The sequence below is a fragment of the Aphanomyces invadans genome, assembly GCF_000520115.1.
Source record: "Aphanomyces invadans strain NJM9701 unplaced genomic scaffold supercont1.14, whole genome shotgun sequence".
Classification (NCBI taxonomy): Eukaryota; Oomycota; class Saprolegniomycetes; order Saprolegniales; family Verrucalvaceae; genus Aphanomyces; species Aphanomyces invadans.
Window position 1 is genome coordinate 273,757 of NW_008580159.1, and position 16,381 is coordinate 290,137.

At 53.6% G+C, this 16,381-nt stretch overlaps 6 protein-coding genes and 1 non-coding gene across 12 annotated transcripts; 3 read left to right on the forward strand and 4 right to left on the reverse strand.

Moving 5' to 3' along the window:
* Positions 1-132: 132 nt before the first annotated feature.
* Positions 133-1,418, reverse strand: H310_07462 (hypothetical protein). 3 transcript variants are annotated; one of them, XM_008872825.1, is made up of 7 exons: positions 1,332-1,418; positions 1,134-1,284; positions 889-1,089; positions 634-818; positions 517-579; positions 402-455; positions 133-353 (listed from the first exon to the last, which is right to left on the reverse strand). In XM_008872825.1, the coding sequence occupies exons 3-4, from the start codon at positions 1,084-1,086 to the stop codon at positions 693-695; spliced, it is 324 nt and encodes a 107-aa protein (XP_008871047.1). In that variant the 5' UTR covers positions 1,087-1,089; positions 1,134-1,284; positions 1,332-1,418; the 3' UTR covers positions 133-353; positions 402-455; positions 517-579; positions 634-692. The 3 variants fall into 3 exon arrangements, with proteins under 3 accessions (XP_008871047.1, XP_008871048.1, XP_008871049.1); XM_008872826.1 differs by lacking the exons at positions 133-353; positions 402-455 and having other exon boundaries at positions 459-579; XM_008872827.1 differs by lacking the exons at positions 133-353; positions 402-455 and having other exon boundaries at positions 459-579; positions 634-1,089.
* Positions 1,419-5,417: 3,999 nt separating this feature from the next.
* On the forward strand, positions 5,418-5,489 carry H310_07463. The gene has a single exon. It is a non-coding gene; the product is annotated as a tRNA-Asp (tRNA).
* Positions 5,490-5,715: 226 nt separating this feature from the next.
* On the forward strand, positions 5,716-7,193 carry H310_07464 (hypothetical protein). Its single transcript, XM_008872828.1, has 4 exons — positions 5,716-6,382; positions 6,435-6,634; positions 6,685-6,901; positions 6,960-7,193. Exons 1-4 carry the CDS (start codon positions 5,741-5,743, stop codon positions 7,086-7,088), a joined length of 1,188 nt encoding a protein of 395 aa, XP_008871050.1. The 5' UTR covers positions 5,716-5,740; the 3' UTR covers positions 7,089-7,193.
* On the reverse strand, positions 6,898-8,888 carry H310_07465 (hypothetical protein). Of its 4 annotated transcripts, XM_008872830.1 has the most exons (10): positions 8,784-8,888; positions 8,635-8,731; positions 8,484-8,587; positions 8,356-8,423; positions 8,138-8,301; positions 7,976-8,081; positions 7,832-7,926; positions 7,625-7,786; positions 7,333-7,566; positions 6,898-7,270 (listed from the first exon to the last, which is right to left on the reverse strand). In XM_008872830.1, exons 1-10 carry the CDS (start codon positions 8,870-8,872, stop codon positions 7,109-7,111), a joined length of 1,281 nt encoding a protein of 426 aa, XP_008871052.1. In that variant the 5' UTR covers positions 8,873-8,888; the 3' UTR covers positions 6,898-7,108. The 4 variants fall into 4 exon arrangements, with proteins under 4 accessions (XP_008871052.1, XP_008871054.1, XP_008871051.1 ...); XM_008872832.1 differs by having other exon boundaries at positions 7,333-7,786; XM_008872829.1 differs by having other exon boundaries at positions 8,138-8,423.
* Positions 8,889-9,823: 935 nt separating this feature from the next.
* H310_07466 (hypothetical protein) lies at positions 9,824-10,973 on the reverse strand. The gene is made up of 2 exons (XM_008872833.1): positions 10,421-10,973; positions 9,824-10,362 (listed from the first exon to the last, which is right to left on the reverse strand). The coding sequence occupies exon 2, from the start codon at positions 10,352-10,354 to the stop codon at positions 10,025-10,027; it is 330 nt and encodes a 109-aa protein (XP_008871055.1). The 5' UTR covers positions 10,355-10,362; positions 10,421-10,973; the 3' UTR covers positions 9,824-10,024.
* Positions 10,974-13,248: 2,275 nt separating this feature from the next.
* On the forward strand, positions 13,249-14,561 carry H310_07467 (hypothetical protein). Its single transcript, XM_008872834.1, has 4 exons — positions 13,249-13,498; positions 13,552-13,688; positions 13,741-13,860; positions 13,923-14,561. The coding sequence occupies exons 1-4, from the start codon at positions 13,312-13,314 to the stop codon at positions 14,523-14,525; spliced, it is 1,047 nt and encodes a 348-aa protein (XP_008871056.1). The 5' UTR covers positions 13,249-13,311; the 3' UTR covers positions 14,526-14,561.
* Positions 14,500-15,764, reverse strand: H310_07468 (hypothetical protein). The gene is made up of 3 exons (XM_008872835.1): positions 15,003-15,764; positions 14,721-14,948; positions 14,500-14,669 (listed from the first exon to the last, which is right to left on the reverse strand). The coding sequence occupies exons 1-3, from the start codon at positions 15,699-15,701 to the stop codon at positions 14,601-14,603; spliced, it is 996 nt and encodes a 331-aa protein (XP_008871057.1). The 5' UTR covers positions 15,702-15,764; the 3' UTR covers positions 14,500-14,600.
* Positions 15,765-16,381: the final 617 nt, after the last annotated feature.

A 16,381-nucleotide genomic window follows, 5' to 3' on the forward strand; every position in this document is an offset into this window, starting at 1 on the left:
CGTCTGACCAACTTGAGACCTTGTGATCGGATGGTCATTGTCGCCAATGGTGGCAGAACACGCGCGACCAAAATGGGGACCATGCGGGTGACCACCAACACCGGCGCTTCCTAGTCATGGAAGACGTGTTAGTAATTGACGCAATGCCGTCAACTCTCCTGTCGGTCTCTGCCATGATGCGGCGCGACCCGAAGTTCGCTGTCACACTCGATGCTCATGGATGCAGTATCATGCACGGCACCAACACAGTCGCAATGGCGACAGTCGACCTAACCGAAAGGTCTACGTCTTGGACCTCGCCACGACAACTGAGGAATGCAACTTCGCAACTGACACCCCCAAGTATACCATCGCTGCACAAGAAACGTCAGCACTCTGGCACCAACGCGTGGGACACTTACCCACCGCAGCAGTGAATCGATCGCGGCGCAATGGGACTCGGTTCACCGAAGGGACTACCCGAACTCAAGACTAAATGTGAGTGCTGTGTCATGAACAAGATCACCAGATTCTCACCTCCCAAGGAACGCACACGGTCGTTCCTCCCAGGGGAGTGTTGGGTGTCCGACACGAAGGGCCCTATGCGGACCGAGTCAGTCGGAGGATGCCGGTACTACACTGTATACCATTTACCTCGATGTCGGATCAGGCATGAAGGTCGTCAGGTTCGTCAAGTCAACGGACTCTGCCAGTCAACAGGAAAACTTCACCAAGTTGAAGTCTTGGTCGGAGGTCCAGACCGGCCGCAAGATCAAGATCTTCCGATCTGACGGCGGGCCGGAGGATTCGTCCCAAGACTTCAACGAGACACTGAAGACCTGGGGCATCACCCACGAAAAGTCTTCAACAGACAACCAATGGCAAAATGGAATTGCTGAACGAGCTCACCGTTCCATCATGGAAATGGCAATGGCAATGATGTCCCATGCCGGCCTCGCCAAGCGATGGTGGGCAGAGGCGGTGAACACCGCAGTGTTCATCCAGAACAGGGTGCCCCACGCACGGCTCAGCGGCCACTACCACCCCGATCGAGGCCTTCACGGGACACCGTGCCCGCCTGGACAAACTTCGCGTGTTTGGATGCATCGCCTACAACATGGTCAAGGAGCCTGAGAAAAGAGACAAGCTCGCACCCAAGGCCATCAAATGCGTCATGATGGGCTACGCTGAGGCCCAGAAAGCATACAAGTTGTACGACTTGGAGCAACAAAAAATGGTGACCAGCGTTCAGGTCGAGTTCCGGGAAACGAGTTCCCAGGCGTTCGCACACCCATCGACGAGTACCTAGTGACTCATGGTGATGACGACGACGATGAGGAAGAAGAACTTACCATAAAGAAACAGTGGCCACAAGGCCCACCCCTATCTCTGTGACAACGTCACACACCCAAGCGGCACCACGAAGCCACATCAAACAGGGTACAAGACCGTCAATACACTCCACCTCCGTCACTGCGACGTCACAACCCCATTTGGCACCGCGAAGCCACTTCAAACCGGGCAAGAAACCTTCAATACCCCTCATCACGCCCGGAATGACATCGCGGGAAATCCATTATCCCAATCTGGCTGACGTGACGCCATCCACTTACTCTAGTCCTAACACCAGGATGACAATGGCCGATTTTGACTCACCACCTGTTGGCATTCGTGGGATGGCCCTACGAGACAGAAACAAGATTAGAGTCCCATCGAGAACGAAGACGAACATACCACCATAATGAGTCACCGCGCCAACGCCGCCACGGATGTCGAACTTGGCACCACCATGACCATTGACAGTGTGGAATATGCCTGCTCCGCTTTGCCACCTACGGATGATACCCCTCAGAGCCACTATGAGGCTATGCGACCGCTGGATTGCACAGAATGGATGAAGGCTGAAGCGCTGGAACTGGAACAACTTCGTGACGCCGGAACATGGCAGCTCGTTGACCTCCCACCCGGCCGCAAGGCTATCGGCTCCCGGTGGACGTATGTAAAGAAGACCAACTCTGCCGGAGAAGTTGTCCGTTACAAGGCCCGCCTAGTGTGCAAAGGTTATTCGCAAGTGGAAGGCGTGGACTACACAGACACCTACTTACCGGTAGTCAAGATGGGGACAATTCGAGCATTCGCTGCCTTCGTGGTCTCCAACGGATATGTCATGGTCCAGGCGGACGCCGACACAGCGTTCGTCCAAGCCAAGATTGACGAGGGCGTACTGCTGTAAGTTGAACAACCGCCTGGCCACGACGACGGAACAAGCAGGGTCATGCTGCTAGCCAAGGCCCTGTACGACCTCAAGCAGGCATCACTCGTCTGGTTCGAACACTGCCGCAAGATCCTCCTGTCGATTTCATTCCACCCCAACGCGTATGACCCTTGCCTCTACCAAAGGATGACGGTAGATAGCGTTGAGATGATCAGTACTTACGTGGACGATTTATTCGTAATGACCAAGACGTCCACCGCTGCGGAAAAGATCCTCGACCAGCTCGAGGCCAAAATGAAACACAAGCGCCAGGGCATAGCATCCTACTTCTTGGGGATCAAGATCGACCGTCAAGACAAAGTGCTCACCATGAGCCAAGCGGCATACGCTCGAAAGGTCTTGGATCGCTTCGGGATGGCCAATTGTCACACCTACGCTACCCCCGAAGTCGACGACTGCGAAGACCTATGGCACGACGAACAACAACCGCGGACAGACGAATCCGCCTACCGCTCCATGGTGGGGTCACTCATGTACTTGATGGTGTGCACCCGCCCTGACATAGCGCACGCTGTGCAGCGTCTGTCCCGTCACTTGCACGACCCTCGCGAGCCGCACATGATCGGGGCCAAACGCGTCATGCGCTATGTCAAGTCGACCTTGGAACACGGCTTGACCTTTCGGGCCGGCGATTGCGAAACTTGTCGGATATAGCGACGCGTCCTGGGCCAACCGCGATGGGCGCCGGTCGACCACAGGTTACATCTGCTTCGTGGGCGGCGCAGCTCTGTCATGGAAGTCAGCACGTCAACGTGTCGTAGCACTCTCTACCTGCGAGGCAGAGTACATCGCCCTCGTTGAGCTGGCCAAGGAAGTCATGTGGCTCCGTGGTCTCCTACAAGGAATGGGGGTAGATCAATCTGCTCCGACCCTCACCTGGTGTGATAACAAGGCAACCATCGCAACGGCCGAAGGAAGCGGCATGAGCGAGAGAAGCAAGCACATGGACGTGCGCCTCCACTACGTTCGCCAACATGTCCGAGACAAGTCCATTGACGTCCGTCACGTTGGTACTGCCGAACAACTCGCGGATATCCTAACCAAGGTATCGACCAAGGAAGCCATCGCGAAGTTCAAAAATGCAGCAATGACAGTTGGAAAATCAACGGCCAACGGTGACATCAAAATTGGCCAATCAGACGCTGTCTCCCCTACAAGACCAACATAGGGGGGTGTTGAGAATGTTGTTCCCTCAGGGAGCCAACTTCTATTTGTATCTCAAGGACATGTCCAGGGAAGACATGTGTCTGCACAATTGTTGGCACAAGACGGGATCACAGAAAGCTATGTGAGCCATTCATATACTTGTAGGATTATGTATGGGCAACGGCCTAATATATTACTCTTGAATCAACCACAAAGGCCTCACAGCCTTTTCGCCTCGACCTTTAAGTCGCAACAGGGACCTGCAGTGGATGTTCCCCGGGAGAGGCATCGTCCATGCCGAGATGCCGGCGAGTCGCGACGCCCCCGCCATCGGGCTCCAGCTGTGGCTCAACTTGCCTGCTCGGTTGAAGATGACCGACCCCAAGTACCAAGAGATCCCCGCGTCGGGCTTGCCACGGGCCAAGGACGGCAATGTGAGAGCCATCATAATCGCCGGCGAGGCCATGGGTGAAACGGCATCGATCCCCTCACCGCAAGTGTCGATGAATGCACCAACTTTTTGCACTCCCTATACACAGCAGGATTAAAGGCAGGCACGGTCGACGGCGCGAAGACCACCCTTGTTGCATTCTTCCGCGATCACAAAGTCACGCCTAATCCAGCGCAAGATGCGCAAACCAAACGCTACATAATTGGCCTGCAAAAGTACAACAGGATCCACAACTTGGACGACGAGAAGAAAGTACACCCGCTCTCGGTGCACGAACTATCAACATTGATGAATGAATTCGCTCAAGAGACGCCATTGATTGCCACTATGCTCCAATTCCTGTTCTTATGCTGCTTTTTTGGGTGTTATCGAATTGGTGAAGTTCTGGTGCTAACTTGGAGCGATGTTGCGTTTGGTCAAGATGGTCAAGGTCAATATACTGTATCTCCGTGCGACTCCGATGGCATAAAAAGGCATCTGTGGAGAAGGAGTCCCAGATCCTTCACCTTGTGGACGAGTCTTTGTACCCTTGCTTGCGCGTGTGTGCTATGTATAACTCTTATTTGACACAAATTAGAGCAACGAACATCAACATGAGCAAGGATGCATTTGTATTCCCATCGTTCACTTTGAACAGTTTTGGTGCACTGAAAGTTGACTGGTTTAAGCGCCTTGATCAAGCCCATCTCCGGCGTAAACTTTCGGCTATTGTTGAGAGAACTTCAATGCTCCCAATTGGCATGTCCCCACACAGCATGAGGCTAGGTGGTTGTTTCTACCGTGTCTTTGAGTCAACCCAGCGCCGGTTTAACATCCGCGAGCTCATGGCGTGGTGCCGATGGGCTGACGCCAAGACTTGTTGTGAGTACCTTGTGACACGCACAATCAGTCGCGAGATTGATCCGCGTGATTTGCTACGTACGGCCCGGTCTATCGGAGTTGATCATTTGGGGGGTGGAATTGGTGACCATGCCTCTAAACTGCTGGAGTAAATTCACCGCCAAGTTGTCCATGACTCTGGCCTCTCGTCCATCGTCCCCGTACAAGCAGATCCTCAACCAAAGTGTAAGAAGTTCAAGGAAGAGTCCATGCGCAATTTTGTTGTTCACAAGAGAATTGCAACTGCAAGGAATGCTGACGACGCCTAGCGGCAGTGGTTCTTCCCTGACTTGAAAGCTGGACTTGTTTGCGGGCTCAAGGACTTCTCTAAGGAGATGATCAAGTACTATAGAAGGATGAATTCGGAGCGGCTCACCTTGTCACGGGCATTTGCAAAGTTCCGGTCATTGACCGAGTTTAAGGTCGCGTTCGCAGGGCACACAGAGACGTGCTCCGCCCTTTTGCGGGAGGTTCGTAAGCAAAGGCGCAATGGTCTTTTGTAATTGGATAACAAATACTGTATAACCTCCAATTAAACTCATGTCGGTTTGCCTTGTCGGTTCCTTGATTCAATCTATACGTGGCAGACACGCCTTGCCACAGACACGACCAACCAAGATTACGGTACATGAACAAATTTTTATCAGACCAAATACAAATGACATGTTGAGTTCTTGAAGTATAGCATCCTCGTTAGTATAGTGGTCAGTATACCTGCCTGTCACGCGGGTGACCCGGGTTCAATTCCCGGACGGGGAGCTTCTTTTTAGCTTAATGCGATGGAAGTACGTTTGTGGCATTCAACTCGTCAGGTGTCACCAGAGCGCAGGCAGCTCCATCCCTGTGACCTTTCACACGTTCAAATGTGAACTACTACGTGCGGCATTGGAGTATGATGATTCGTCCAACTTGGTGCTGGAGTGTTGGCATCCTTTCGGCTTCGAATGTTCACGTTTCTTGTCACGTCGTTTCGATTTAAGTGACACACGATTCGCATTCGGACGGGCAAAATGAACGATGCGTTGGCTGTCGTTGTCAATCAAGTCGGGATTCCACTCCTCGTCCGTCCGTACGGTCAAGCCCAAGTCCCTGCGACTGCTGCCATTGGAATCGTCAATGCCATCTTTGACGCTGCGTTGGGCTCCAACAAGCACGTTGCGTTCCTGGAGACGATGCAATACCGCGTGGCGTATCGACACACAGACGACGGATGGCTCTTGACGCTCTTCAACTCCGAGCTCCTTCCAAGGCAACAGAGCAGCCAAACGCTACAGTGGATCGATCGGATGTTGCATCTCGTCCTTCGCCCTTCGCTGTTTGCATCCACGGATGCTGGATCGCAAAAGTTTGAGGTCACTAGGCACATTGCGTTCTTGGATTACATCATGACTCATCAATCGGACCTTGAATTGGCGGTGGGCATTCCGCTAATCGCTTCCTCGATCGACCAAGCGTTGGACATGATGAGCATCGGCGTGGCGTGGGCTGGTCCAATGTACATTGTTAGCGACGGAGCCATCCTGTTGGACAACGACAACAATGTCGACAACTCTTTCGACAGCTGGCTCCTCGTGCTCTTGGTCATCGCCGCGGAGCTCCTTCTCGAGCAGCCTGCAAAACCAACGCTCCAGTTCCCCGTCTATATCAACATGGTACGTGCCTCGACAATTGTTTGTGTGACGACGTTTCCACGATGCGATTTAGATACCCCATCAGATGATGGTAGTCCAAGTTCCTTCGAGCACGCACCTCGTCTGGTTTGGTTTGACTAGCGGAGACGTCAGGATCTCTGGCGAGGACGTGCACAAGAAGCTGATCGAGTGGCACCGACGGGCATGCTCCCTCTTGCCGACATTGTGGAACCTGCCACCAGCAACGAGTGAGCAGTGGCCAGCTCTACTCGGGTGCGGAAAATGTGTCGAAAACTTGATCACTTCACGATTTCAGGGTGTAGGTACTGCCTATTTCGCCAAAGCCCATCGCCACGATGCTCCGCCACAGTGGCCATCAAATCAACGGCTGTACCATCAGCAACGCCACCTCAGCTCAAGACCTCTCTGCTTTGTCCAACACCTCAGGACATTTACACCCTGTTGGGCCATGGCATCCTCCGCCTTTGCCACACAACCCCGTCTTCCACGACGAATCAAGACAACCTACTCGTCTTGGGGGTAATGGAATCTCTTCGTTTGGCCTTTGTCCGACTTCTCAAGCGAGATCGGTGTGTAGAATAACCTGGTCGTGCTATACGCAGTTCGGCCACCCGTTCACATCGTTGCCGTTCTCACCGGCCCAGTGGAACTTTCTGCTGCGATCAAAGTAGCCGATTATCTGGCCCAAATTGCGTGTTCTGGATAACGAATCGTGCTTGCAATGGATTATTCCAGCGACGGCATGTCTTCGAATTCGTGCTCGAGCTCTTGTTGCAGCTCCGACGCTTGTTTTTTCTTGTTGACAGCAACCAATCGATCCATGATGTTGTCCTTGTACAGCTTCTTCTCCGCTTCATGATAGCTCTTGATGTATTTTGCAAGCGTCATCTAAACGATCAGTCGTGAGAGGTCCGTGCTCGTCGGCTGCGCTCATGCCAACACGCACAGACCTTGGATCGTTTTAGGTCCATTTGCGTCTTGACAATTTGAGCATCGCTCCCGCCATCCGTCAACTCGACCGCCTTTTGCAAACTCGCTTCGGCCTCGGCCAAAAACTTGTTGGCTTTGTCGATCACCCAAAACTCCTTGCGGTCTTCCTTGGCCAGCTCGTCGTTCAACTTGCCGAGAAAAACAAGACTGCGACGAAAGTGGGCCTTGGGCAGCGCGTTGTTGATTTCAATCGCCTGGCGAGTTGCTTCCATCATCACTGGACTGCGAAACTATTATGGCCGACGACTGTACCTTGTCGCAATCCCACTCGGCATCGTTCCACTTGCCCAGCTTGATTTTACACAGCGCCCGGTTCAAGTACAGCGGGACTTTGTGGTTGTTGATGCGAGTTTTGTCTTCGGCCGACACAAGCACTTCCCATTCGTCCTTGCCGTAAAAGTTATGCACAAACGCCTGAAAGGGCCAGTCAAGTCGGCAAGTCTCGACCGATGACGTTACCGTGTCGTAGCATTTTTGCGCGCTTTCGTAATCCCCTTTCTTGACAAGGGCATTGCCTTCTTCCTTTTGCTCGCTTGAGCTGCGCAGTCGCTCGTCTGGTGACCAAATGAGCGAACGGATTGAAAACGATCTTTCTAGGCGTACCCACAGTTGCGGGAGGGTTTGCCTCGAGCATTTTGCGGTCTTCTTCAGCCTGACGTTTGCGCGATTCGGCCAACTCGGCCGGTGACGGGAACTTTGGCAGTGGTTTCTTGATGCCAGCGACAAAGCGAGATTATATACAACACAGCGGAATGGTCTACGTACGCCGTAGCTCACGAGTTCGATTTCGTAATCCAACACCTCGTTCGGCTCGACTTTAGGGGCTAACCCTTGGACGCCGTACCCGTATTCGGGCTGAATGATGAATCGCGCGACTTCGCCAAGGTTCATTGTCATTACTGCAATATCCAGACCCAAAATGACTTTTCCTGCGCGGACAACTGGATGTGAGCTCTCGATGGATGTGGGGTACCGTGGTATACCACGGCCAATGTGAAACTCAAATGCGTCGTCTGTCCCGCCCGCGTTCTTTCCATCAACAACATCGCGCCTGTAATGATTACCATGGAGTCAACAACCATGCGCGAGAAAGAATGTGACGAGGACGTACGTGGTGTCGAAAATGGACCCATCGTCGAGTCGACCAATGTATTGAACGAATGTTGGGCACCCCTCTTCGATGAACTTGCCATTGGAATCCCCTTCCTTCAAGATCTACAGCATCGCGCAGTCAGGGACCATCGCCACACAACTGGCCCAACCTTCTTAAGAACACCTCCGTCCGCTTTGGGCGAGATGTCAACATACCCGTCCGCACAAAACGCGCTTTTGTCGGGATCGAAGAATGCTTTCGTCTTCCTACAACATTGCATCAGTCGCATGCCTATCCGACTGCTGTGACTCAACACACCTGGCGCAATGCGCGCAGATCTTCTCGACGTTCGTCACCAAGTCCACGCCCCAGCCACCGCAGACGGTGCAGCGCACGTACTCGTCCATGTCGTTTGTCGAAAACTCCAGAATGCGGATACCTTGTCAAGTACGATTTTTTACGAAAAAGTGGAATTAATCCGTTAAGAACGATAGAGGCGAACATGCCCGCGACGCAGTCGGGCATCGAGTGCGTGACCCGAGGCAAGGTCCCGTGTGTGAATGTCTACGCATTTGTCGATGGAGAACATGGATGTACATTGCTCTGGCTGCCGACGTCGTTGTGGGCATAGCAAGAGCGCCCACTGGCGGGAACGTCAACCACCGCTCGGTGCATGCGATGGGGGTATGCATGGAGGGACGGACAGCCTCAGAAACGCAACTGGGTTTTGCTCGACGCTTCCCTCTATAGAGTCAACCCCCGAGTCGTCGGCATCCTTTTCCTGCCATTGCACAGGATGCCACCTCGAATGCCAAGGCACATTGAGAACGGTTGGAAAGTTGAGTCCATGTAGTACACGTCGTGGTACGGTACATCCAGTTGCTCGCTTCAAAAGGTACTGGAACTTTCAAGCAACGAGCGGCGTGGTTTCGCGAGCGGGCGTAGATGAAGGAAACTACGTTGCTCAGGCTGCTGAAGCTGTGCACTATCCAATGGACTAGATCAGTTTAGCCGAGGCGCCGATTGCGGTAGTGCCGTTTTGGCACATGACTTGAAAGTCTGCCTAGTCTATTTGGCACTGGGGGCCGAACGCCACACTCCACCACATGCAACTGACAACACTGCAGACGCCAGCTATGCGAGCTTCCAACCGACATGGGCGTAATATCATGTGCACACGTTGTCTTGATATTGTAGATCAGCCACGTGACTTCGCCAGCACTCAAAAGCGCTTTGTATGTTGGTGGGCCCGGCACGCACACTCAACGCCCACAAGATTGAGCGACGTGTAGAGTAGACCAGTGCAGGCTGGCCTCGAAACAAGACTAGCAGACGCATCCCACGCACAACACCCCATCGACGAGATCAAACATGTTTTGGCGCAGTTAAGATGCAAATGCTCGGACTGCACGTGATTCCGAGCTGATGCCAATCACGTCCTGTACCCCAGACTGCGCGTACGTGGCAAATGTTGACATTTCGCCATGTTAAGCGGCTTGCGAGGACGTCGAGCGCCGAATCAGTGGTAACGCTGATGGACCCGTTGTTGCTTTGAAAGGTCACAACGTCACGACTTCCCCACGCCCACTTGAAACAGCTAGCTCTACCATGTCGTAGGTTCGATCTGAGGCTTTGTAGCGTCGCTCCTCGTCCCATCTGCAACGGGGCATGTCGAGGTCGCTTCGAGGCAAATACGGATCCAACCAGGGGCTGGAGCCAAGAACAGTGTTTGAAGGCCGTGCGAGCACGCGCGATGGATGTGCGATGTATTCGCCAGACCAGAGCCCGACGCCACCTCTGCAATCAGCATGTTGTCCGCTGCGGGGTTGAGAATGGCAGACACAACGGAGACGACACGCCGCGGCTCGGTGGCCCGTCTCACTGTTCATAAACGTCCCTATGTCATACGTGTCAACTCTTGGCGCATGAGACTCCCCCCAAACGTCGACACTTACGGCATTGCTCTGTAAGCAGTTGGCACCACCAGTTTTAGCGTGATCGTGAAATACGCATGCGCTCCATTGACCTTGGTTGTGGCCAGCGTCCGGAGAACGATCTCGATGCCTCTAGGACGACTAGCTGCACGGTGCCAGAGTACGCGAGCTCCCGAAACTCGCCAATATCCCGCTGGAAAAGGTGAAAGCTCGCAAAAAGTGGGCCACCACCGCGCCGTTTTGAAGCTGCGTCGTCAGCATCGTGCGATTGCTGGCACTCGTGGATATCAAGCTCATTTCACCGAGAATGGTCTTGTTGGACGAACAGCCCACAAATGACAAACGAATCCCGAGAACAACCTGAACGAAGTTTGGGACACCACACGATCCATTGGACTGCGCCAACGTCATGCGGTATTGCGCTCCAAACGCATATTCGTCAGTGTATATCATCAGCTCATGCTTTTGTACGTTGCCATTGCACCGAGTACATGCCCCGACCAGCGATTTCCCAAGCCACCACTTCGTCGTTGAGCGTTTAGGAATTCCAGCCACACTTGGCCGTCACTTGTCGCCACATCGTTGACGGTGGCAGTGCCATCGCCAGTTCCCCAGCATTGTGTACACTCGACATTTCACGCTGCCGCTTCGAATTAGACGGCTCCAAGACTTCCGACAGTCTTTGGAATTCGTCATGGGGACCACCGCGTCAAGTTCACTCAGCAATCCTGCGTTGTGAGATCGAAGGCACGACTGCCCACTTTTCTCCCGCGCCAAGCACGTCGACCTCAACACCTCCATGCGAAACACGGTCGAATTGCAACGCAGGTTATGAAGGGTTGAGTCAACGAGGCGGCAATGCCGACGCGGTGCTCCGTCAAGCCCAGGACATGACACTTCGAAAGTTCACACTGGACATGGTTCGCCATGTAAGACAGCGAAGCACTCGCCCTTCGTCGCTTTGTGGAGTCCGTTATGCCATTGCCATGTGTGGTTGGCAATTGTTGGCCGATTTTCCCACAGGTTTGGGGAGAGCTCTGGTTGACTGTACTGGTCGTCGCAGCAGCATCGTCCCCTCCTACGTCGATACCAATCTACGTGATCTTGTCACCGCTTCACGCCAACTGCTTTCCATCTGAAAAATACATGGCGGCAGCAGGCCGATCGAAGCTGGAGCGCTTGCGTCTTTACAAAAAATTCCAGACATGCCGAGTGGCATCGTTCACTCCCCTTCACCATGACCGTACGTACAACTAACGTGCTCATCTTGTGCATCCGACATGGTGAAGGCCAACACAAGCGGCTGGCTCGCTCCGACGGCACTGAGGGTCCGCGGCAGCAAGCAAGGCTTGTCAACAGTACACTGAGTTTGAGGGAGCAGGCTCGGTCGGTTGTGTAGCAAGACGAAATTACTTCCATTGTACACCACAAACTTTGACCAAACCGACATCTGGGCGATCGAAGTGAGAAGGCGAGGCCGGGCCTGGGCACCATGGGCCATGCCAGGCATGCGTTCGCTTCTAGCCTTTCCGTCAACGCCAACGTGAACGATGCACTCAGGGCGAACAACGCGACGAAAGTGGGACGAAGCGCAAGGCCATCGCGATGTAAACGGACTGATGAGGTTGTAAATTTGGCCGAACTGAATTACTTCTACCTTGGCCATTTCCCACCCAAGCGCTTCAAAGTGGTTGGCGTCGCCTCGCCAGATATTGTTGTTGCAGAATCGTTCAAGACGTTTTTGTAGCGCCAGAACAGGAGAACCGTCGCCCACGGCCCCCGTATATACGACATGGTCGTGATCGACCGCGCCTGACGTTGTTGCAGCGCGTTTTCAACGTCGATCGTGTCGGCGAGGCTCATCTGTGTGTTTGGACACCACTTCAAACGACAACAAGTACCGGAATTCGTCTGGCACGGGCAAATTCTTGGCAAGTCGAGGGCGGTCGTTCATCGGCATTGCGCCTTCCGGTACCTCTTCTAGCGCCTTGCGATGCCTATCGTGCACACGTTACGATAATGCAGGCGTAAGCTGCTGTCCAGTTCGTGTTGCGCATGGTCGTGTCGAAGTAGTTGGCCAAACACCGGCGCGCTTCGTCATGTGGGTCAAAACCACCCAACAGTAACCCAATAGTATTGCGCGGAAAACGTCAAGCGGGCTCGCAGCTCGCGAATCGCTCGGGTTAGCGCTGCCATGTCGGTGACAAATACGCGTCGTACGTAAGCCAAATCAAACGTGCTCTGAACGACGTCGCTGGCACAGTCCTAATTGCACTCCGTGGGCAACACTCTTAAAGGGTATTTGCCTCGATGCTTGTACCAGTGTAAGGCTCCACAGCGCAAGCGTCCGATCGCCACACCAGGCAATGCCGCGCAATCCTGTTGCGACAGTCGGTTTGAACCCATCTGGTGTGGCTCTACCCACCCGTCCTAAAAAATCCGCTGATGTCACTCGCGCTCCTTGCCTTAATGTGTGCTCAATCAATACACATGGCTCCTCCAAGCGCGGCCCTGCAGTCTACCTTGCCATCCATCGACTTGTGCAGCGCGGCGCGCGTCTGGGAGACGGTGACCCGTCCAGTTTCGTTCAGCTTTAAGGTCAAATTTTGGCCAATCAGAGTAGAGGAATCCCCAAAAATGGGGTTCTCTGGTGAAAACTTCGATTTTTACTTCGACGACCCCGCGCCCCACCAGTCACATACTCAAGATGAAGATGTATTCTATATTTTGCAACTTCGAGTTTGAATCGCACTTTGGCAGAATATTATTATTTACATTCTTCACTGGGAATTTGTATGATATGGTTGTTGTATTTCGTACGAATGAATCCATGGGACTTTTCCATCCACCCTTAACAGCGCCGCCGGCCGACGCAGTGCACGAGGCGGACCAACGCCCCTGGCCGTACGTCGATGAAGTTTGGCAAAGTCCTGCAGCAATCGATAGAGCTGTCGTCCTCGGAGTGGGAACACTCGTGGGTCGACTACAAACAGCTCAAGCACATCATCAAGGACTGCGCTCACGTGTCGAAACACGACAAGCTCAGGAAAGAAAAGCTGGAAGCCAACAAGCTCCAAAATGGAAACAACGATACCATACGTACGTTCTAGATGCGTCGGCGGGCTCTCATGTCGTCGACGATGTCTGCGCAGGCCAATCCCCCGACGAACTCAACTTCTTCCGCACCGTGCGAGGAGAATTGGCCAAAATCACAAAACTCTTCATGAAGGAACAGTCGAGATACAGCGTGTCGGTGGGCGAGATTGAAGCCGAGTTTGAGAAGCTCCAAGTATGCATCGTTGACTCAACCATTCGACCTCACGTTGCGCGGTTCGTGGTAGACAGATTCCGACGCAAACCTGGAGAAGAAAACGAAAGTCATGGCAAGCTGCGTCGCGTTGTTCAAGGAAATGTTGCTCCTGGAGAACTTCGCCTTGATCAACTACTGCGGCATTTCCAAGGTGCACACTTCTTGTGTCCAACGACACCTGCGCGGGAACTTGTCCTGACGGTGTGGCATTAGATTCTAAAAAAACACGACAAGTGGACGGGATACAACACCCGAAGCAAGTTTGTCGAGTCGGTCCTGAACAAGCAGCCATTCGCTGCCTACTCGACGCTCCTGGCCATGATCAATTGCGTCGAACAAGTATTTATGAAAGCCACGGGCTCTACCATTGCCCAACATGACAACACAACTGACTCGCGCATGAACCGTGCGGTGGAAGTGCAGTGCGGGTACTCGATGCTCCAGCTCCACGCCGATACCGAGTCGAAACCCCCGGCAATCGCTGCGTCTGCTGCCCCTTCCACCACTTCTCACGACGGCGCGCCGCTCAAGCGCCCAGTGAGTCTCCACGACCTGTCCATCTTACGCGACGAAGGTGTTCGGTTCAAGCGCACAGAAGAAGAAACGCTATCCCCTATCCAGTCAGGTCCTTCCGACGACGATGAAGACGACGCAGCGTACGATGGATGCGAAGAAGACGAGGCACCGCCACGTGCGCCGAACCGGAGCAAGCGGACCCGGGAGGACGGCCAAGACGACGAGAGCGACGACGGGGCGTCGTCGTCCGCCGCTGCGTCCGGCAAAAAGAAGATGAGCTTCTCTACGATTTTGAATTGAACGCATTCCGACCGTCCTGCTGTCGTTCGAGTGCTGGCCATGATGGTGGTACAGGTGGGAGCTGTTCGTGTATACTTAGGCGTAGTACCGACCGACCAAAAAGAACAGCACGGCACACACCAGCACATGGAAAAACGTGATGGGCTGCATGAGCCGCGATGAGGTATGGAATGGATGAAGGGATGCGCAGCGTACCTTGGCCGCGGGAGGAAGCGCCGACACCGCATCGCCGCGCGTGGGGGAACTAGCGCCGTCGGTCGCGTCAGCAGTCGTCCTTCGCTGTCGCAACGTGCCCATTTCAGTCGTTTGCCGCTTCAACCGCGCCTGCTCCGCTGTGAGTTTTTGGTTCTGCTGACGAAACTTGTCCAAGTCGTTAATCAGCGTGTCTCGCTGCGCCGTCAGTTGCACGGTAAACGCAACCAGCTACAAGAGTCCGTGAATCCAAGGGAGCGCTGTGCAGCAACGTAATCCAGGTACCTCGTCGTACTTCTTGCGAAGGACGGCCATTTCAGAAGCCAATTCGAGAATGCGCTCCGACTCGTCCAACGACGTCGCGGAGGCAGTTCGACCGTTCGTGGAGCTGCTAGGAGCATGACTGGTTGAGGCGCTTACATAGTTGCTCGCGGCGGAATCGGTGGGAGACTTGTCGAGCAGGGCGTTGCTCAGCTGTTGCGGCGTGGTCAACTCGCTGGTCCCTACGTTGCTGCTGCTACTGCTGGCTACAGTTCCTTCCATGAACCGACAGCGCAGTTTCTTGTTACTGATCTGCGTCTTTTCAGCATGGTTCCACAGCGACGTGAGATCATCCATGACTTCCTTCGCTTGCTTCTTCGTTAGCAAATCACAAAATTCCGCTTCCACTCCAACTGACTGCACGAGAAACTTGTCGTTGGAGAGTTGGCGCTCCGTCGGGTCCAATCGCAGCAATTCGTCGCAGTCCTTCTGCTGAAGAATAACAAGCACCGTCGCGGAACTGTTGGGGCCGATCACGCCTTGGTTCGGACGCACCAAGTACCGCATTGGCCGAGTCGTCTTGACCTTGAACGCGATATTTTCGACATTGCTGGGGTTGGAGATGGTCAAAGCAGCCTGCGGCGAGCTACTGGGCGACAGGGCGAACGACAGCGAGTCCACGGGCTCGAGCGTGATCATGTGGCCGGCACCTGACGAGTTCATCCTGGGCCGTCGCTTCTTTCTTCACTGAGGGGATGATATGGCCGTTATGGACAATATTTTTTTGCTCGAGTCGCGTTGTCACGGTTGACGAAAAAAATGTTTTTTTCGACACTTTTGACGAAAATGTTTTTTCTACACTGTTGACGAAAAACGCAATACTTCGATACACACTCTCTCGCCTTGTCGAAAGCAAAATCACTCACTCACGATCCCTTGCACACGAGAAAGTTGCTTCGGCGATACGTAGGTGTCCCTGAGATCCCGCGCACCGCATTTGGAACGTCTGTGCGTTCGTCGCTGACCCGAGAAATTTTTTCCATTTGAGCATTTGCGATGTACTAACAGTACAGGTACTACTAGTACGAATCGCCCACGTACAGTATCGTTCTAATTGGAGTAGTATCACAAATAGTATTACTACAACAACGTTGACGGAAGAAAGAACCAAACTTGTAGCGGGGGCAGCTGCGAGGAATTCCACATACGTGCATCGATCCACAAGTCCGGCCGCGCTCGTCCCACAAACGCGTCAGAAAGACGCTATGTTTAGGACTTACGCTACATAGTCCTGGAGGAAGCATTGCGTGTGCGCGTTGGAGCAATGAATCGACGTTGGTTTGCACAGGTCTGCTGGACTACGCGAGCTCTTGCGGCTTGCCAAAACAAGACGCAAGCAACGT